This window comes from Falco naumanni, chromosome 3 (genome assembly GCF_017639655.2).
Source record: "Falco naumanni isolate bFalNau1 chromosome 3, bFalNau1.pat, whole genome shotgun sequence".
NCBI lineage: Eukaryota > Metazoa > Chordata > Aves > Falconiformes > Falconidae > Falco > Falco naumanni.
Genome location: NC_054056.1, coordinates 8,234,166 through 8,255,272, shown reverse-complemented (window position 1 = coordinate 8,255,272; position 21,107 = coordinate 8,234,166). Strand labels below are relative to the sequence as shown.

The 21,107-nt window shown below is 51.4% G+C and overlaps 1 protein-coding gene and 1 pseudogene across 9 annotated transcripts in view; both read left to right on the top strand.

Moving 5' to 3' along the window:
- The first annotated feature begins 5,790 nt into the window (after positions 1-5,790).
- LOC121084309 lies at positions 5,791-14,961 on the top strand (annotated as a pseudogene).
- A 4,458-nt stretch (positions 14,962-19,419) lies between these two features.
- LOC121084236 (endoplasmic reticulum-Golgi intermediate compartment protein 3-like) overlaps positions 19,420-21,107 on the top strand; it is a 29,687-nt gene continuing 27,999 nt past the window's right edge. For 8 of the 9 annotated variants that reach the window (XR_005826653.1, XR_005826654.1, XR_005826649.1 and 5 more), the window contains exons 1-2: positions 19,420-19,473; positions 20,495-20,614. Coding sequence is in view for 2 of the 9 variants with exons in the window: in XM_040585520.1 (XP_040441454.1) it covers positions 20,612-20,614 (3 nt within the window). In the remaining 7 variants the exon portion in view is untranslated. Of the gene's footprint in view, positions 19,474-19,924; positions 20,128-20,494; positions 20,615-21,107 lie in introns of all 9 variants that reach the window. The other variant, XR_005826650.1, reaches the window with a different exon arrangement.

The window sequence follows — 21,107 nt, the reverse complement described above, 5'->3', positions numbered from 1 at the left end:
TGTGCTTGTGAGTCGCCCTGCTGACTGGAGGGATAACTTCTAGTACTTGCCGAGGGCTCACGAGGCTCCGTGTGCCCGCTGCTTCCGAGCGCTGCGCTGCTGCTTGGGCAATAATTGGACTTTAATGCCAATGCCACGTGTTAGCCTTTCTCCAGAAGTTATAAAAGCAGAATGAGCGTTAAGAATCTGATTGCCTTTTAACTAAATTCAAAACCAAGTTGCGGGATGAAGTGACTGGAAGTCCTGTAGTCTTCAGTACTGGTATGCTAAAGGTATTGTTTTCTTTATAGGATTTATTGGTTATTGAAGAGCAAGAGGTAAATGTAAACTTTTCACTCCTAGCACTTACTTAGTGACTTAAAACAACAGTGTCTTTGGGTGTCGAGTTGAAAAAAAAAAGATTCTGGTAATTCTAGGCAAATACCTGAAAACTTAACGTTCTGCTTAAGGCCAGAAAAAAATCAGAATCTGTTTTTTGGCAGTTGTTCATTGAAATGCATACTTTGGGTGATAACGCAAACTGTCAGCATTCCTGGAGTTGTATGTGTGTGCACAGTGCCGTGTAACATACTGCCTGTGTGACTGAGAGCTGCCCGGAGAGTGTGATGTGAGGCATGCGGTGTCACTGTGAAGCGAATGGGGAGTCCTGATCTGCGTGTCAGTGTTCCCTGCGAGGGGACAGACAGAGCGATTGAAAAATCAGTTTATGAAGTGTTGGAATGCATCATTAGAAATTAGAGCCGGAGACTGTGGACAAAACATTAGAACTAATGTCATTTGGAAAAAGCACGAATTAGCCTCTGCCCCTAGTGTCGTAGGTGCTGTCTGTCTATTCGAGCAAAGGGTGGCAAGTGTCTAAGATACATTATCTCCTCGGAAAAATATTATTATGGATACATGAAGAAAACCGAACATAGGTGTTTGGATTTGTGGATGGGCAGTTGTTGTTTCAGATGTGCTATGGAGTTTTCCCTTTAGACTCGAAAAGTTGAAGGCCAGAAAACCTGGTGGAGGCCCAAACTGAGGTACGTTTGGGCCCTGAAACTCAGCAGAGGCCCTAAATAAGGTAAGCGTAGGGCCTGAAATGCAGCGAAGGCGTGAGCAACAGGCCCTGAACAACAGTTGACCTTTAGGTGGCATCGCCGACTGAATGTTACAGGGATATATATACACACACATATATTTAGTATTGGCTCTGTAGGAAAATGTGTGTGGTCCTTGGCAAGCTATGTGTGATCCTTAGCGAAAGGTGTAGCTTGGCTAAACTAGAATCATGAGGGAAGAGAGAGTGCCTCTTGCTTAGAGGCGGGTGGCCAAGGCCGTGGATCCAGCTGGCTGGCTCTGTTCGGAACCGGGTGGTCAAAGTGCAGTAGATACAGGAATCTACCTCAGGTTCTCCCTAAGCCCTGGCCAGGCTTTGGTGGGAGCCGAGAGGCAAGCGAAACCGGGTGCTTCCGCATTTGCAATGAGGTGAGCTTGTTTATTCCATAGCACAAAACTGGACCCTCTTGCAGCGACTTCGGAGACCTCAGCTACGAGGGGACGCCCTGCGCAGCACTTCCCCATTGCCGGGAGAGGCTCTCCAAATCCTCGCTGCAAGGGGGGCTCCCCAGCGCCTGCGCATCTGGAGGATGGTAACGTATCGGGGCAGCTGGAATAGGTATCGCTCTTCATCGCTGTAGCTAACCTGCGGTAGGACTGATGAGGTGCGTTGCCTCGCTTATCTGTTCTTCTGCCTGAATGAGGGTCTTGTAGGTGAATTCTTTTGTACATGTGTATTGTATTAATATCTGTATGAATTGAAAACCAAGTGAGTAAAAGCTGTTTTCCACTTCTGTGTCTGTGTAATTTATATTGTTGCTGTGAAATGGCAAAAGAAGCCCCCAACTCAGGTAAGTTTGGGGTTAGTGTTGTGGTTATTAGGGCACTTCAGGTTTTAGGTGGCTTAGGGGGATTGGGTTTCTAGGGGTTGTGGGGAGTTTGGGTTTCAGTGGGTTTGGGCTGGTTAGGGTTGGGGTTCGGGTTAGAGGTTAGAGTTGAAGGGGTAGGGTGCTGCGTTAGGATCCTGTCTTACGTTTATGGTTAGGGTCTGGTTAGGTTTAGATCCTATCTTAGCTTTAGGGTTAGCGTTAAATCCTGTCTTAGGGTTAAGGTTTTTTAGGGTTAGATCCTGTTTGGGGGGGGGGGGGGGGGGGGGCTAGGTAGGTAGGTGAGATCAAGTGGGGGGGGGGGAGGAGGGGGATTGCTAGGTCGGTAGGTGGGGGCAAGTGTGTGGGTGGTGGGGGAGGGGTTTCGGTAGGGAGGGGCAGGCGAGTGTGTGCTGGGGACAGGGGTTTTGGGCGGTGGGGCCGGGCGTGTGTGGTGGGGGGAGGGGCTTTGGTAGGTAGTAGCTCATGAAAGATACATCTGGGATTAACAACCCTCCCCGGCAGTTAAACGCTTGCCCTTTGCAATACTTTTTAGAGAAATCAGCAGTCGGGGGCGAGGGGTGGGGATCCCACTGCCGGCCTTGCCCTTCCCTTGCCCGCTCGCAGGGGCTGAAGAGGCTCCTGAGCCCCCCCCCCGCGACAGCGTTACCGCAGGCCCCAAGGCAGCCCCTGCGGCCCGCGGGGGGCGGCAGCCCCAGCCCCCTGCCACGGCCCCGGCCAGCGGCTGGGGGAAAGGCAAAGCCCCGCGCAGAGCTGCGGCGGCTGCCCGGGCAGCCCGGAGGCGGCGGGGGGGGCGGCAGGGCGCCGCGGGCCGACCCCCCTCCCGGGCCCCGCCGCCACAAGGGAGCACCGGGGCCGCCCCGCCGCCGCTCCTCGCCTCCTCGCTGAGGCAGCGGCGCGGCTCCGAGAAAAAAGACAAAGTCAGCACCGCGAGCAGCCCGCTGACCACCGTCACTGCCGGGGAGACGAGAACCGCCGGCAGCCCCGCCGGGCCCGGCCCGGGCCGCCCGCCTCAGCCCGCCCGCCGCCGGCACCAGGCGCTCCCTGCCGCGGCCGAGCGCCGGCCAGCCACGTCCCCCCCAGCCGGCCGCTGCCCGACGGCCACGCCCGGGCTCGACCCCCGGCCGCCCCCAGCCCGCCCGCGCCCCCAGCGCCGTCGCACGTCCCGGCCCCAAAGGCGTCCGGGCTCCCGGCGCGCCGCGCGGGCCGGCAGTGAACCCGCCTCCCGGGGCCGCGTGCGCAGCCGGAAACCCCGCCCCGAGGCGTCAGGCCGGTTCTGCGCATGCGCTGCCCTTAGTTGGGATGGCGCGATGGCCCTTCGTTTGGCTGGAGCGCTGCTGCCATCTAGCGAAATAAAATGAGTACTGCAAGCAATCTATCTAGCAGACTGCACAGTGTATTATAGGAATGGAATCAAAAATAACAAATGCTGAGAAAGAAAAACAGCTGAGCAAGTTTTTCTGAATTCTGGTGACTGAATTGGATGAAAGGAGGAAGCAAAAATGCCATTTAGCAGACCCTTCGTATCACCAAGTACTCTTACAGAATGAGGCCTTCCCACTTGGCTAGCACTAGCTAGGATAAATACTGGTAACAATTGTTTGCTGTTTCTGTCCCCTAAAGTCTGCTCTGAGGACTAAGTGATACATTCCTCCTCTGTGAATATCATTAACGGCATCTGGCTTTGCTTTCCTTTGGTTGTTTCTGTGTTTTTTAAAAATCGTGTTTGTGTATGTGAAAAGGGAAAGATATGATGCTTACTTTTTAGATTAATTGCCATGGCTGAAGTTGAAAAGTCCAGAAAAATGTAAGCTGGCTGAAGAAATGGGTTGACCTCAAAGCTGTGCCTATCTCCAAACAAGAGAAATCCTGTTTCTCCTGATGAGGAAGGATCATTGTTAAATAGCCATCACATTACCACATCACCAACATATAATGCCTAATGTTATGTGTTTGTATATGTAACAAAATCATACGTGCATTTATTTCTCGTTTGAGAATGCTGTCTGTGGAGGGGTTCTCTGCGCTGTAGTTCAGAGACCTGTAACTTAGGCTTAATTTAGACCTGAATACACCACCTAGAAATGAATCTAGTTTTGATGCAAAAGCAAAGGGGACAGATGTTCTACTTCTTTTAGAAGTTGTTTCAGTGGCTAACTGCCTTCACTTAGACCTCAGTTTCAATTTTTTTAAAATTTGAATGGTTTTAGTGTTCAACAGTAGGTTCTTCACATACGTCTTCTGCATAAATGTCAGTTCCTGTTAAAATCCATTTATAAAATACTACACCAACTAACTTAAGATGCTCCACCAATGTCATGCACCCCAAGGGAACCTTTCAGCCCTCTCTTTATACAAGTCACTCATGTCTATTCATTAACTTTCCAGGAACACATTAACATCCCTCGTGCCTGGACAACTAGCACACTCCCATTCAAGGATTTAGTATATCTTCAAGTTAACAATATTAACATAGCGTGTGCCTGGACAATTAGCACACTCCCTATGTCACCCATTTGAGGATTTAGTACGTCCTGAAGTCAACAATAAGGGTCTCCTCAGATAAACATGAGCACGCCGTTCTTTAAATAAATCATATATGGCCCATTATTCACCCGCACAGAAGGGCAGCCCTTGTTTTAGTCTTGCTGGCAAAGTCAGCTGAAAAGCAGCTGGTGAGGAGCATTCGCTTGGGAGAGCAGGATTTCTCCTTCCCAGTGAGCAGCAGTTGCAGGGCAGCAGACAAACTGGCTGACATTTGCCAAGAGCCCTGAAGGTGCAAAACCCTCCAGAAATGCCCATCCTTAGTCCTGCTGTTCTCGGCCCACAAAGCTTGTTTGTCTCCCAGAGAGCACAACTCTTGCTACACATCCCTGTCTCCCTGGGAACTAATCCCTCCTTAACTGCCCACCTGAGCCCACAGCAACATTTCAAGGCCTAGGAAGGCCTGGCATGAAAGGAAAACAAAGGTCAGGTCTCAAGTGCAGACTCTCTTGGGGATGCGAGCCCAACAAGAGACCTTCTCTCGTTAGGGTCATCAGCCAGGTAAGCCAGTCACAGCTGCTCCTGCAGAGAAGCGATACAAGGGACTCCCCAGCACCCCCTCCCAAAGCCCTGCTCGGTCCCCTGGCAGGGCAAGTGCTGCTACCAGCAGGGACTCCCTGCCCTCCCAAACGCCCCCCTCAACATTCCCACTTGCCCCAAGTCTATGTACAGCTCCATCTAGCAATGCCACAGCAACAGCAGTTGTCTTTGCGGTTAAATAAATTCATCCGGAAGAAAAAAGGCAGCTAGCATCTGCTCCCCGGCAGAGCTTGCAGCACACAGAAATATTGCTCCATTTCTACATGTTTCAAAATGCTTTTTTCTCTTTCTTTCACTCCTCATAAAGCAAACCACACAGGTCAGCGGGATCAGGCACAGAGCCACAGAAAAATACAGGTGGAAAGGACTCTGGATGCCTCTTGGTCTAACCCCTCCACACAAAATGAACAATTTCAAAGTTAGAACAGATTGTGTGGGGATGTGTCCATCTCCAGGATGGAGGTTCCCCAGTTCTCTGGGTCACACAAGCCTTTACCTGCCTTTAGGGTCACCAGACACGCGTTTGCCCTCAGCTACAGCACAGGCTCCAAGCAATACTGTGTGTTGTGATTCTGCAGCCCTTGTTCTGGAAGTTAACCTCAGCTGTACCCGCCTTCAAAGTCCTTGACTCCTTGGAAAGAAGAAAAAGTCTCCTTTGTTGGGGTGTTTTGTGGTTTTAAGCAGCCAACTGTTGAACTATCCCCCTCCCCCCCCCGCGATAGCATGTTCTTTAGGAAAGCACTCCGTTTGGGACAGCCTGCCTGCTGCGGTGCCCTCGTACTGCAGCTGGTGTCTCCACTGGAAAGGCTGATGGGTCGCCTAAATCTGGGAACTTAGTACGCCAGTGAAGTCCTCCTGTATGGCAATAAGAGAGGGAGGCACTGACAATCAAAAGCACACTGACACCTTGCTGTGCCCTGCTTTTGTCTGTCCCGTGGCTGAGCAGGTGTTCCATGTGCCACTGGAGGAGAGGAAATACAAGGACACAAATCAGTTTGGAGGAAGGAGCCGGCCAAGATCTGCCTTGACATCATGCAGAAGACAGGAGCTCACCTGGAGCTGTCTCTCGCAAAGGACCAGGGCTTTCGATCATGGTCTCTGGCAAGCTGGAAGCAGTCACGAAGGCTTGGAAGCAGATTGTCGCTCGACTGCAGACTCAGGTGAGGGCATCTAACTGTTTCTCCCTTCATCTTTGCTCTTCCCCAAGACTCGCAAATGCTTTGAGACCCTTGGGCACGTGTGCTTGTAAGCCAGAGAGATATGTCATTACGTGACTAATTCAGCTTTGCCATACGTTTTCAAAGCACCCAATTGGCAATTTGGACTGGAAATGAGGCTTAAAATAGGGTTCCAAGGTAATTACAGGCCGTGGTGTTGCATGAAGCGTGGAGTCTGCAATCTCTGGAACACTTGATTTGCAACCAGTGACTTTGTGCTGAGGTGCTGGTGCTGGAGGGGGTGCAGGAGCCTCATACACAAAGCTAGCAGTGTGTGAGAACGGGACTGTGCTTTTCCTGAAGTCCTTCAGAGGAGAATGTGGAAGGCTGGGAGAAAGAAAAGTAGAGAAAAGGAAGTCCTGCCACAAGCCGAAAGCTTCGGGTCAGGGTTCTGCATTGTGTAACTCAAGCCACACTGGTAAGGAGCCACAACCCTGTTGTTTCGGTTGCTTCAGTCCTCTAGGTTTTGATCTCTTACCTTAAGGTTCTTGAGCTCATAGCCAAGGCGGTAGCTCCTGTTAGGATGTATCGCAGCCAGGTGTTACAGTGTGTTTTAAAGTATAATGCCAAAGGTAGGTAATGTGATGTTAATACCATGTCTGCTTAGTGCTGTTCAGCCCCTGTGTCATACCCTGCCAGAGGAAAGAGAAAGGAACAAACCCCTGCATCCACAATGTGCATCTGAAAAAACAGTTCAGGTCACACCGCCACAGATCCGTGAGCCACTGTTCTCAAATATACCTCCTACTGCCCCGGCCCCAGGTCTGGAAGGTGTGTCTGTATTCCAGCTTCTCTTAGGCTTGGCTGGCTTCAGGACAGGAGCACAGAGCTGAAAAGCCACACCAAGTGATCTTTTTTTCATCTTTTATTTTTTCCATTATAGCTTGAATTTTCATTGTCTGACTGCTGTTAGTGGTTACCTAATCACAGGGATCAAGAGCACGACAGCAGTCATCAGCTACCAGACCTGTAAAAACTTAGTGAGAAGGGAAGAAGTTAGGAAGCCCTTGTATAGACCAGCCCTTTAATGCTAGATTGAGAGAAGCTCACAGAAGGACCCCTTTTCCATGCGGGGCCTTCTAGAAGCAGTCCCTTCTAGAAGCAGTCCCAGGAGCAGCATGTGTTACACTTGAAGACCCCTTAGCACTTAAGTAGTGGTAAGCGTCTGCTAGCTGCCTGCCTCCTGCAGTAGGTTTCTGGTGTTGAATTTCTCTTTCCTAGGAGTCATACTGTATGTCCTGTTCTCTGTAGCCTTGGCAGCAGATGTCAGAGTTCAGATAAACTCCAGCTGTGAGCCGTCATCTCAGTTGTTGTCTGGTGTACTGATGCAGTGTCTTACGCTAGAGGAGAGGCACCTCCTCGTCTGTGTCTGAAGGCCTTTGCTAATTCAGAGGACTGCTCCTGTGCAATCAGAAGGGTTTTGAGGGAAAGGTGGGGTTTATACTCCTGGCATAGAGGCACTGTAGATCAACTGGTACAGTGTCAGCTCTCAAACAGAATGTGCTGGGAAGGTGTTGCCTTTACTCCTCAGTAGCACCACTGAGCAGCATCTACCTTGCTTTCCCTGGCTCTGTTCCTGTGGATCTGCTGGTGCAGGCAAGGCTTTTCACAGATGCTTGGTTCTTCTGCTGCAGGCTTCGGCGACAGTTGCCATCCCCAAGGCGCACCACCGTTTTGTCATTGGAAAGAAGGGTGAGAAGCTGCAGGACCTGAAGCTCAAAACTGCAACCAAAATGCAGGTCCCCCGCCCAGATGACCCCAGCAACCAGATCAAGATCAGCGGCACTAAAGAAGGGATTGAGAAGGCCCGGCACGAGATCGTGCTTATCTCCGCTGAGCAGGTACCTCAGTGCTGTGATCTCTCTCATGGCATTGGCTGCTCAGCTATTTTGCTTCCCCATGGTATAGTCGGAGTTTGTAGCCACCGTGGCTACAGTCAGTGGCTAATGTTAGCCTGAATGGAGACGTATACTGTGCCACTGGCTGTATGAGCACCGCTGCCAGGTCCTGCAACTTCTTGTGCTGCGTTTTGTCCATCTCTGAAGTCAAAACAAGCATTTGATAGTTGAAGTGTCTTAGGTGCCAGCTGAGATAAGGCAGGAGATCACAGGGATGAATATCGTAAATAAGGAGCAGCAGCAGCAACCGTATTTGTAGATTGAAAGAGGTGGAGATCTACAAGCCTGCAAACTGAGAAGGTTGCTTGGGCCAGAGTGTCAGGCAGGACACCCCTGGGAACTTAGCTGTGCCTGGCAGAGACCGTAATAGAGAGGGCAGTTCCCACCAAGGTCTGTTGTGGGCTCTTCCAGGGTAAGCGTGCCGTGGAGAAAGTGTACCACCCTTTCATTGCTGGCCCTTACAACAAGCTGGTGAGGGAGCTCACGCAGGACACAGGGATGCGCATCAACATTCCTCCACCCAGCGTCATCAACAAGACAGGTAGTCTTCACCGGAGAAAAGGAGCAGCTAGCCCAGGCTGTGGCTCGAGTTAAGAAGATCTATGAGGAGAAGGTACGGATGGTCCATAAAGCTTCCCACCTTCCCCTGGCACCTGCTCCTAGTCACTCTTCCCTTCTTGTTCTACTTTTGTGCATCCCTCTGTTGCATCTGGCTCAGCAGCCCTTGCAGTACACGACCCCGAATCTTACCGTTTCCTCACTCGGCAGAGTGGGAGCTGGGGTGATACTATCAGGGAGGTGACAGATTTCTCGCTTTTCTGTATCGTGGGAATTAGCAGGCCACCAAGAGCTCCCCTGGCTCTTGTTCACACCGGTGCTACTAAGGAAGAATAGAAGTGTGAAGTCTACAGCGGTGGCCAGCTGACAGTATCAAAGTTGCTACATAAGTTGTTGGAGGAAAATGCCAGGTCAGTGCTACTGTAGGCTGTACACCTCAGCTTTGTCCCCTGTGTAGCCCCAGACCAGGACTGCAAGTGCCGTCAGTAAATAGATGCTAGACAATGAAAGTTTAATATTAGTAAGACTGTACCTGACAGTTAAAAGAAGTTTCTAAGAACAGAAGACCCTGACCTCTAGGAGGCTGAGACGGTGGAGATTGTCTATTGTGATTACTCAGAACTGAGACGTGCAGAACCTGAAGCGATCAACCTTGAAAGAAAAAGTAAAAGAAGTGGTCAAGATATAGAACAACTTGTGAAACTGACTGTCAAGATAATGACTAATAAAAGACTTGTTTGAAACCAATAGATTAGGTAATGCTTTGTAGAGACTATAAATGTGGAGCTAAAAATCCTGTAACCTTGTCACTCTCTGCGGAGGTGACCCAACGCTGCTGTACCGATTAAAACTGCAAACCTAGAGTAACCCACAAGAGTTTAAGTCTCTTCTTTTACAAAGTAGAAGTTGCTGAAGAGCGAATGTCACTCCAGTTTATTTCCCACAGCCAACGTTGCTGTGAATATCCTTGTTGTGGGCTGTTGGGCTGTTTTTCCTCATGGTTAGGTCTGTATTTGTACCAGTCTGGATTTCAACGGGGATAATTAGCTTATAGCCTGCACAGTGTTGCTTTACAGCACTGCCTGGGAGATGGCTGGGAGTTGAACCCTGTTGTGCAACAGGGGGGATGGGGACGGGGACGACGACATGCCTGTGTGCGTTTGTGGTCTCTTCCATGCCGTGTCCCAGGGAGCTTGACCCAGCACGTTAGTTTTGTACTTCCCCTGTGAATTTTTGAGCACAAGGCTTTCTGTAGGCAGGGGTCCAAGGGGTGCTGGGGCACTGCCGAGCCACTGTGCTCAGCTTGGCTTTGCTCTTTGCTGGGCGCAGAGTCTGACTGCATCTTGTGCCTCTTCCTGTCGCTCTTGTCCTTCCCCACTCCCTTGTGATGGATGCCTCAGTGTCTCTGCCCCTACAGAAGAAGAAGACTACTACCATTGCAGTGGAGGTGAAGAAGTCCCAACACAAGTATGTCATCGGCCCCAAGGGGAATTCCCTGCAGGAGATCTTGGAGAAGACTGGAGTCTCTGTCGAGATCCCACCCGCTGACAGTAGCTCGGAGATGGTGATACTGCGAGGCGAGCCTGAAAAACTTGGGCGAGCATTGACTGAAGTCTATGCAAAGGTACTGACAAGATGGGCTAGGCCTCCTTTGAAGGTCCCATGAAGATACATTTGTGAGCACTGACAGGTGTCGCGGGGGTGGACTCTCTTGGGCCATTAGAGGTGCAGCTTAGAAGTCAATACCGGAGGTGCAGCATGGGAATTGGAACGGAATTGTTGTGAAGGCCTCTTCCAGTTTGTCCATCAAACAGCTTCTCTGTTTTTCTGTCTCTCAGGCCAACAGTTTTACCGTCTCCTCGGTCTCTGCCCCCTCTTGGCTTCATCGTTTCATTATTGGAAAGAAAGGACAGAACCTGGCCAAAATAACTCAGCAGATGCCAAAGGTATGGATGAGCTGGTTAGCTTAGCACGTCCAGTGTAGAAAATGGTTTAGTCCAGATCACTTGTCAGGGAAGAGAGAGGTGTATTCTAGCGTGGGTAAAACCAGGGGGAAATGACACAGATCTTTGCTGTTCAAGGGAACCCTCTCTTTTACTGCTGCAAACACTGCTCATCCTATGACATTGTCCTGGGTAGAGCCCTTCCAAGGAAGCTTTATGTGGTGCTGTTTTGAGAACTGATGTAGTAGGATACCTGGAAATGCCGACTGCAACAAGGCTTCTCCCTGGTGAGTTAGACGGTATCTAGATAAAGGCTAGATGAGTAACTTCTCCAAAGCCCTTGCAGACTCCGAGAGAGCACCAGAGCCTTGGGCTCTAGGCACGCCATATGGCCAAAATTGTTAAGTTACTGACTCGTAAAATTGTGGGGATTTTGTTTGGGCTTTTCGGGAAGGAGCGCGTCTCTTAGTGGCAGGGATCGCTGGTGTAGGCCTGATCAACAGCATTGGCCTGGCTTGGATCTTGGAAAATTCTTAAGAGATTCATTGTCTTTCATCTCAAGGTTCACATCAAATTCACTGAAGGAGAGGATAAAATCACTTTGGAAGGACCTACAGAAGATGTGCATGTGGCTCAGGAACAGATTGAAGTCATGGTCAAGGATCTGGTGAGCTGGAGTTACTAGTTCCAGTAAGAAACTGGGGGAAGAAGGGGCAACAGAGCAGAGGTGATGAGGGGTTTGTCACATCCATATGATGTCTTGACATGCTTAACCCAACTTGCAGAAGACAAATTGTGTGGCAGGTGGATGACACCCCTTGGTTATGAAACTCATCCATAGCATCCTTGAAAAGTCAGCATTAAATTTTTTGGTGCAGAGAAGGAAGGATTCTCTTTGTTACAGCTGGAGAGGCATATAAGTAAGTCTTTTCAATGTTTCATGAGCACAGTGCTCTCTTCTCAAACCAGAGGAATGCTTGTGCTCTGCTTAAGAGCAGGAGAAGTGCTTGTAGCTGACCGCTGGTGAGTCAGTGCCAATACGGGCAGTGGGCAGTTACGTAGGGCACGAGACAGAAGCCGTGGCCTACCCTACCTGGCCCTATACAATTATTTTTAGATCAACCGGATGGATTACGCAGAAATCCAACGTTGACCACCAGTTCCACCGACACCTCATTGGCAAGAACGGAGCTAGCAGTAAGTGGAGTGCCTTTCTAGTCCTTCCCATGCTCACACTCTCCGTGTTCAGTAGATTGTATCAGGGGCTCTGTAGCTCACCCAGTGTGCTGCCTCCATCACATTTCCTCTGCTTTTCTGGAGTGGTGGTGGTACAAGGAGAGAAATGGGCCGTGAGGCCTTGCGATGGCTTTAACGTGTGAAAGTATCTTGGGAACTTGAACAGTAGCGGAATTACTTTGACGTGTCCTGGAGGAAATTTGTTGGAGATTTTTTTTTTTTTAAGCGTTGCTCTGTGTGAATTACATTTTAGCAGCCAGTTGTGGGTGGTGGAAATCTGCTTGGTGAGCTTCTCCCTGTAGAGGAATGAAGGCGGTGGGTTGATTAGCATTGATAACGTGCAGCTGTGGCCGTGCCTCAGAGGCCGTGGGTTGACTGACATGGACCATGTGCAGGTGTAGCTGGTTCCCACTAAGTGGTTACATAGCCCTGCGGACTGTGGGGGAGGGGGTCAGGTGGAGGAGGAGTAGTGTGGTCTGGCCTCTGGAGGAAGTTGATACAGCACTGACAGTGGAATACGACCAACGGTAAGGCCTTGTTGCAGTCTACTAGTTTGATTGTGCTGCAACAACTCCCCAACAAAGAATTTGGGGTAGAAATGAATGATTAAATGATTACCTTCTGCTCTAAATGTGATACTGTTTGGGGAAGAAACACGCCTCGCTCTGACAAGTGAACAATTGGCTCTGTAGATGCCACCGTATTTACTTGTACAGGTTCTTGTGTGGCACAGGTCTGCTCTCGCTGAACTCCAGGGTGAAGAGGCAATTTCCCCTGTCTCAACCCTACCCTGCTGAGCCCTTCCCAGAGGCGGGTTTACTTCTTCAACAGCCTCTGAGCAGTGATAATCAAGGTGCCTCGCTTGCAAGTCTTTGCCTAGCAGACTGTGTCACCACAGTCCTTGCCTTGAAGTTAACAGGATTAAGGACCTCTACAAGGTGTCTGTGCGCATTCCCCCGGACAACGAGAAGAGCAACCTGATCAGAATTGAAGGAGACCCACAGGGGGTCCCACAGGCCAAGAAAGAGCTGCTGGAACTCGCTTCCCGTATGGTAAGTTAGTAGGATGTGATGTTTGGGAGGCTGCAGGGTTTGGGCTCTCGTGTTCCCTTGTAACCTTTGGGTGCAAGTGTGTGCCCCTTGCCCACCGAGCACTTGGATCTCATGACAAGTGCAAGTTCCTCTTCACAAATGTCTTCCTCTGTTCCCTCGGGTAGCCCTTCTCTGTCAACCTAGAGTGAATTTTGTCCAGAGAAAAGAGGGACAGTGCCGGCAAGTAAACTGTCGGGCAGCAAACCGGTAAGTAAAAGTATATGGCTCAACACTCAGCGTGAGCTCTGTTCTCATCAGGAAAATGAACGCACCGCGGACCTAATCATTGAGCAGAAATTCCACCGGACCATCACTGGGCAGAAGGGTGAGCAGATCCGGGAAATCCGGATCTGGGAAATTCCCAGAGGTAAGGCTTTTTAGGAGATGAGGAATCCAGAGGGGTTATTTCCTACATGGTTAGCAGGTCTATCGTCACTGAAGTCGTAACTTTAGTGGCTCTGCAGCGCAAGTGTCTGAGAAGATAGTTCTTTTAGCCAGACCGCTAACACGGTTACCCTTTTCTGAATGGGAAAAGGGGATGTGTAGGATCCCCCAACCTTTGCATGTGTCTGACACAAGAGTTCTTGCATTTGCTTGAGTTGACTATAAATGACCACCTCCTGCAGGTTATCATCAACTTCCCAGACCCTGCACACAAGAGTGACATCGTCCAACTTAAAAGTCCCAAAAATGAGGTGGAGAAGCGCACTGAGTACATGCAAAAGATGGTGGCAGACCTGGTAAGGAGGTCTTCTGTCTACTGTTCCCTTCTACGTGCCTGGATAACCCTGGGGCAAAGCAAAGCTCTACTGGCTTGGGTAGAGCTAAAACACCTCAAGAGGAGGGAGCTGTCGATGCTGTTTTGGCTGAATGGAGGCAGGGGGGTAGTACCTGTTATTTGAAGACTATAGGGGAACGTACTTGCCTTTGCTTATTCTTACAAGTCTCTCATGTAGAGAACTTCCTGGGGTCTAAGCCTATTGTCAAAAGCTTGTTTATCAGAGTTCCTGAAGTCGGGCCTCACTTGCCACGACAGTGTAATCTTCAGTTCTCCCTTCCTTTCTCCCTTAGGTTGAAAACAGCTTTTCTGTTTCTGTCCCCATCTGCAAACAGTTCCACAAGAACATCATAGCGAAAGGAGGTGCCAACATCACGAAGGTGAGCTATCTTTCCTAACTCAAGTGCTTGTGATGATCGCTGCCTGCAGAAAAATCCCACTGGATGCTCCCTCCTGCTCATTGGTGATGTCAAATATGGCCTGCAAGGGCTTTTTTTCTGACGTGGGACACTTCTGAGATGATTTTTTTTTTTCCTTTGTGGCAGATCCATAAAGAAAGCAACACCAAAATTGATCTCCTGGCAAAGAACAGCAACTCGGAGACAATTGTTATCACAGGCAAGAGAGCAAATTGTGAGGCTGCTCGCCACAGGATTCTTGCCATCCAGAAGGAGCTGGTAAGCGAAGCAACTGGCCTTTTGCAGTTGAGGGACTGGAAAATGTTGCTAGAAGACACAGATACAGACGTGGTTGTAATGGGTGAGGGCAGGGAGGAGACAAATGTGTCAATCTGTTCTTGACTCGTAAACCAAAGTTTGTGACTGCTCCTGTCAGGAGTAGCCAGTCTCCAAGCCCTCTGCTCAGGCATTTCTTCCAGCTCTATAAAGCTCCTAGCAAGGTGGGAGTTAGAGGGTAAGCAGAGTGCGTGCAAACAGATTTCTGCAGCTCGACTCAAGAGGCTGGTGCTGTCCTCTCTTAGGCCAACAGCACAGAGGTGGAGGTCTCTGTTCCTTCCAAACTGCACAATTCCCTCGTTGGTGCCAAAGGCTGCTTCATCCGCTCCATCATGGAGGAGTCCACATCCACTTCCCCACCAAGGGCTCTGGCAGTGACACCGTGACCATCAGGGGCCCAGCCCAGGGTGTGGAGAAAGCCAAGAAACAGCTGCTGCAGCTGTGAAAGAGAACAAGGTCTTAAATAAATAAATAACTGGCAATGCTCTGTTTGTGTTGAGAAAGGAATGTACTCTGAATAAGCAGAAAAGATAAGGTGGGCACCTGAAGGAGTGAAGGAGACCATCAAGTCAGGAAATCGTTGAAGAAAGGAAATGGAAAGGTCTATTCCACCTAGATACCCCCCTATTATGAATGGAATGATTGGGTGTCCAAATCAAATGACTATGTATGTAAAGATGTTGTGTAACCTCTCAGGAAAACCGTATAAAATACCTAACTTTTCACTGAAAACTTGGGAGCTAGTTTGTGTGGTGCGAATCGGCTAGCTCCCTGACGTTGCACGAAATAAATACCTTTGCTGCTTAAAGACAAAATTGGTCTGTGAGCAGTTACTCTGTGCCGTTTTGGCATCAATTTGGCGAGCCAGGCAGGAGAACTCTCTGCCGGTGCCGGAATCCAGGGGCCTGGGGACTCTCGGGGCCCTCAACTGGATCTTCTGTCAGCAAGACTCCCCTACCCCTTGGCTTCTCACACAGGTGGACAAGGACTTCTGCACAGCACAAAAGGTATTTCTATTTATTCTTTGTCTTAAGATCTGGGAAGCCGAAAACTTCGTTTAGGGTGTCTTGAGATTTGGGGAATTCCTAGAACGTAACAACTGACATGGCGCTCTGTGTCTTGTTTGTCTATGTGTTGGCTTGTTACATGTTCAAAATTAGAGTTATGAATCGTGAGTAAAAAAAAAAAAAAAAAATTCTAGTAATTCTAGGCGAATAGCTGAAAACTTAACATGCTACTTAGGGCCAGAAAAAATTAGAACTTGGTTTTTGGCAGTTGTTCATTGAAACATGTACTTTATGTGCTAACGCAAACTGTCAGCATTCCTAGAGTTGTATGTAAGTGCACGGTACTTTGTAACATACTGCCTGTGTGGCTGAGGGTTGCCTGGCGAGTGTGATGTGTGTGAGAGACACAGTTTAACTGCGAAGTGAGTGGGGAGTCCTGATCTGCGTTTCTGTGTTCCCCGCGAGGGGGGGGCAGCCAGAGACGGATGGAGCGATTGAAAAGTCAACCTATGAAGTGGTGGAATATTAGATACTAGAAGGGGGAACTGTGGACGAAACACTAGAACAAATATAATTTGGGAAAAGCACGAACGTGGGGGCCCAGGTCAGTAAAGGGGAGTCAGAGGTCTCAGGAATACAGCCTATTAAACCCTGTTCCACAGGCAGTAACGTAACATTTGAGAACTGAACGGCAAGTCAGGAAGATCCTTTCTTGCTGTGGCAGGCTGCTTGTGTAAGGCTTTTATTGTCTGCTGCGGGTGCTGGAGTAAATGAAGAGAACCAGTCCTTTGGGTGGGAGTGCTGAGGCAAGGCACTTTGCAAAGTGTTCCCCAAAGCAAGGGCAACCAAGTCATGCCTTGTCCTGGCTTTGTGGCTTTAGCAGTGCTTTCTGGCTCTTTATCGTTGCAGGGTTGCAGGCGCTGTTTTCCTGCCTGAAGCCCTGGGGCTCCTGGGTAGCCACCACCCCCCCAGCCCACAGCTGATGTCCTCAATAAAATGATCTTTTCTCTCTTCTGACTACGCCTGCCATGCGATAATTGGGGACTAGGCAGATATTGTTTGATGGTGCGTCCTAGGGGAGGACTTTGGGATCATCCCTTGGTCCAGACTCCTTCCCAGTGGGCATCACGGCTGAGCTCAGGTGCTGACACCGCAGCACAGTCCCACAGGGAGGTGGGGGCTGGATGGCACCTCTGGAGGTGTCACTGTCCTCTCAGCTCCTGCTCGGATTCTGGCTAAGACACAGCTTGGGCTCGATGGATGCTCCACTGGGGAGCAGTGCCATTAGCTTGGAGCCAGGGCCACATGCAGGCAGACACCGTGGCGCTGCTGATCATGACCTGCAGCTCGCTGTCCCCTGCGGCCATCATCCCTGCACACTGACTGCCGGGCAGTTTCTCCAGCCACCCACACTCAGGGCAATGGTATAAAGCAAACTGCCATACTGGCCACTAGAAGTACGTTAGCTCACCCAAAAAGCCTTTCCATCAGCTCCAACAGCAGCCAGACCGCTGAGGCTTTTGTGTGTCCCAACGTGATACGAGAGACATCTGCACCCTGACAGAGGATGAAGGATGAGCACTCTCACCATCAAACAGCTAATTATTTTGCTCATAGGCTGTTGTGGTTTAAGCGGGGCCGCCAGCTGCGCACCACACAGCTGCTCGCTCCCTCCCTCCCCAGGGGGATGGCAGGGAGAACTGGGAGGCTCAAAGGGAGAAAACTCGTAGGCTGAGACCAAGGCTTTGATGTGTGCAGGGGAACGTGCTGGTGGAGTTTGTGATTGAAAACTGTAGGGACATCTTTGAGGAGGAGGTGGCTGGCCTCTCCCCTCCGTCAGCCGAGGAGGTGCCAGCACCAATGGACAGGTGCACAGGTATAAGGAGGGGCTGAGGGTTTCCAAAATCTGGGGCTTCTGATCCTATTCCTTATTGTGCTGCTGGTGGATTTTGGTTTAGGTGTTGTCCACTTCCATGAAGTCACTTTGCTGCATGTGCTTTTGTGTTCCAGAAGTGCGTTATGAAGATCAAAGGAGCTGTGCAGGTGAAGCAAACGCAGAGCCCCAGGCAAAAGACTTCTTGGACACAGCACCCTCCCTGTTCATCCTCTAAAAAGAAGCAGGGGCAGGTATGGTGGTGAAATCAGAAAGAGACACGCGCTCGAGCCCCGTGGTCTGGTACCAATTTTTGGTCGCCAGATGGCAGCAGCGCTCCACCAACCGTGCGGCTGCAGTACCCAAATATTTCGCTAGATGGCAGCAGCGCTCCACCAACCGGGCGGCTGCAGTACCCAATATTTTGTCGCTAGATGGCAGCAGCGCTCAGCCAACCCTGTGCTGAGCACGGGCCGAGATCTCAGCCCAGTTTACACCACCGGACCCCGGGAGCGCTCGCTGCGGCTGCGGGGTTCCCTTCGCTCTGCCCTTTGCCCACTCGCAGCCCGGGCATTAATACTTATGGCCTCCGTACGCAAAAGCACCCACGTGGCTCAAGCTGTTAAGTCCTTTCTGTATGATGCATTCCATTTTGCTGTGGGAAATAAGGGTGCATTTGCTCTGTTTGCGTTTGGAAGCACGTTAGTAACAGCAATTTTAAATATATTTTCTTTAAAATATATGAGATTTTGCAGGAGTGCACTTTTTGAGTAGGAAAAAGCGAGTGGTGTGAATATGTGGCTTAGGAAAAGCTCGTCCAAGGTTTTCCCCTGCTCAAGTAAGCCCTTATAAGCTGTTGCACGGTTTAACCTCTTGAGTTCATAACCGTTCCCTGTGATGGGAAAGTGGGGTGTTACCGGAATGAAGGGGTGCAGAGTGCGCGGCAGGGCTGGAAGGTGGGACAAGGGAGCGGGGTCTTTCCTCCGCCTGCCTCTCCCCGACCCCCCCCCCCTCCCAGGCAGCCGCTCTCGGCACAGCCCGAGCGCCGGGGGCCGGCAGGCTGAGGGGACCCCGCGGCGGCACCGAGCCCCTGCCCACCCCGGCGCGGAACGGCAGCCGCGGCCCCTCCTCGGCCGGCTCCGGGGCGGGGGCGGGGGCGGGGCCAGCGGCGGGGCGGGGCGGGGCCGGCCCGGAAGGGGGGGTCATTTCCGGCCGCGCGGCGCGCTGGAGCGGCGGTGGCGGTGCGGGGCCTTCGCCGGGAGCCCGGACGCCTTTGGGGCCGGGACGTGCGGCGGCGCTGGGGGAGCGGGCGGGCTGGGGGCGGCCGTCGGGCAGCGGCCGGCTGGGGGGGACGTGGCAGGCCGGCGCTCGGCCGCGGCAGGGAGCGCCTGGTGCCGGCGGCGGGCGGGCTGAGGCGGGCGGCCCGGGCCGGGCCCGGCGGGGCTGCCGGCGGTTCTCGTCTCCCCGGCAGTGACGGTGGTCAGCGGGCTGCTCGCGGTGCTGCCTTTGTCTTTTTTCTCGGAGCCGCGCCGCTACCTCAGCGAGGAGGCGAGGAGCGGCGGCGGGGCGGCCCCGGTGCTCCCTTGTGGCGGCGGGGCCCGGGAGGGGGGTCGGCCCGCGGCGCCCTGCCGCCCCCCCGCCGCCTCCGGGCTGCCCGGGCAGCCGCCGCAGCTCTGCGCGGGGCTTTGCCTTTCCCCCAGCCGCTGGCCGGGGCCGTGGCAGGGGGCTGGGGCTGCCGCCCCCCGCGGGCCGCAGGGGCTGCCTTGGGGCCTGCGGTAACGCTGTCGCGGGGGGGGGGGGGGGCTCAGGAGCCTCTTCAGCCCCTGCGAGCGGGCAAGGGAAGGGCAAGGCCGGCGGTGGGATCCCCACCCCTCGCCCCCGACTGCTGATTTCTCTAAAAAGTATTGCAAAGGGCAAGCGCTTAACTGCCGGGGAGGGTTGGGAGGCAGCAGCTGGGGTCTCTTGCTGAACCTGTGTCGTGACAGTCAGCTCCTGGGCCAGAGCAGCCGAGGGGAAGAGGCCTTTGGATTTGCTTCCCAGTGAAACGGGGCTTTTTTTGTGTTTTTCTTTGAGCCTAGGTTCATCCGGAATTGTACGTTGACAAATCAAGGGGAGCTAAACTGAAGGTCAGTCTAGATGTTACTTTTCCACGTATTCCTTGTGCTTGTGAGTCGCCCTGCTGACTGTGGAGGGATAACTTCTAGTACTTGCCGAGGGCTCACGAGGCTCCGTGTGCCCGCTGCTTCTGAGCGCTGCGCTGCTGCTTGGGCAATAATTGGACTTTAATGCCAATGCCACGTGTTAGCCTTTCTCCAGAAGTTATAAAAGCAGAATGAGCATTAAGAATCTGATTGCCTTTTAACTAAATTCAAAACCAAGTTGTGGGATGAAGTGACTGCAAGTCTGACTGGGTATTACTGCCATGCATGTTATCTGCCTGTCTACTGGTCGTTCCTGCCTCTTGTTCTGTTGTGGTAATTCCTTTGAGTAATGCATTGGGCTCTAGATATAGTGCATCTTGGCTTCCTCCTGACCCCCCGAGATGTTATCGGTCTTTGCCTTCCCCACGTTTCACAGGGCATGGGAAGGCCAGAGAGACTTGGAAGCCTCAGCTGTTGTGTGCGGGGAAGCTGTCAGCCTTCTAAAAGAGCATGTAGCCAGCAAGTGCATCGTGGTGCTTCGGTACCAAGCTGATACCACAGACCTCCATCTTTTCTTTGTGAAAGGGCATCCCAAGGAAATGTGCTGATGTTGAAGGGAGAAAGGTGGTGGGGGAAGAGGTAGGAGGCAGCTTTCAACCAATTTTAGGCTTAACTCCTGTGTTCCTGAAAATGGTTCTGGGCTTTGAGGGGTTTGCTTTTGGCTTTTTGCCTTAAGCGCGTCTACCTTTCAGGGTAATGCTTTCTTGGAAGTTGGAAACGGTCCTTCTGGGACACCAAACCAAACCCCGTACCCAGGAGGGCCATTTAGCGTGCTGCACCGTGCGTTTTATTCCCTGTCGGTCACTTGACCCTAGCTGTACACGCTCTCCTGGTTTGGCACGTTCTTACCCTGCTGGCCGAAAGATTCTGTCTTCACTTCCTCAGCTTGCTACAGGCCATAACACTTGTGTGTTGATAAACAGCTTTGTTTGATCACTGCTTTCAGGTTTGAGCATCGATGCCATGGATGTAACAGGAGAGCAGCAGCAGTGCATAGAGCACAAGCCGTTTAAACAACGCTTGGATAAAGCTGCCAATCATGTGACTCCAGAAGCAGAGAGACATGGTAAGATGCTATTCTGCCATTCTTGGATGGATGCTCTCATAGCCTTTCCATCACCGTATGCCTGCTATGAGATTTGTGGGAACAAGGGATGGCTGAATTCACAGCATTTTAAACACCACGAACTCTTGAAGAGTTTGTAGGACACAAATCTATTACACTGGCAGGTCAGACAAGCTCCTGTGTGTGTGTGTATGCATATACATTATACTCTGTACTTTTCTGAGGCAAGTCTTTGCCTAGTCCCTCTGAAATTGGGACCAGGACTCATTGATGCATTTCAGGAGCAAAGCTGCTGAGTGAGCAGGCTTTTCCTACTAGAAATCAAGCAGCTGCTCCGGCAAAACTTGACTTTGGTTGCATCTTTAAATCCTAGGAGGCTGACAAATGGGACAAGCTGGTCAGAGGAAAGAGCCTTTCTCCAGGGAAGGCTCCGCTGACTTGACCCTTAAGCCTAAACTTGCGTCTTACTACGTTTGCTTTGTGTGTGTTAATG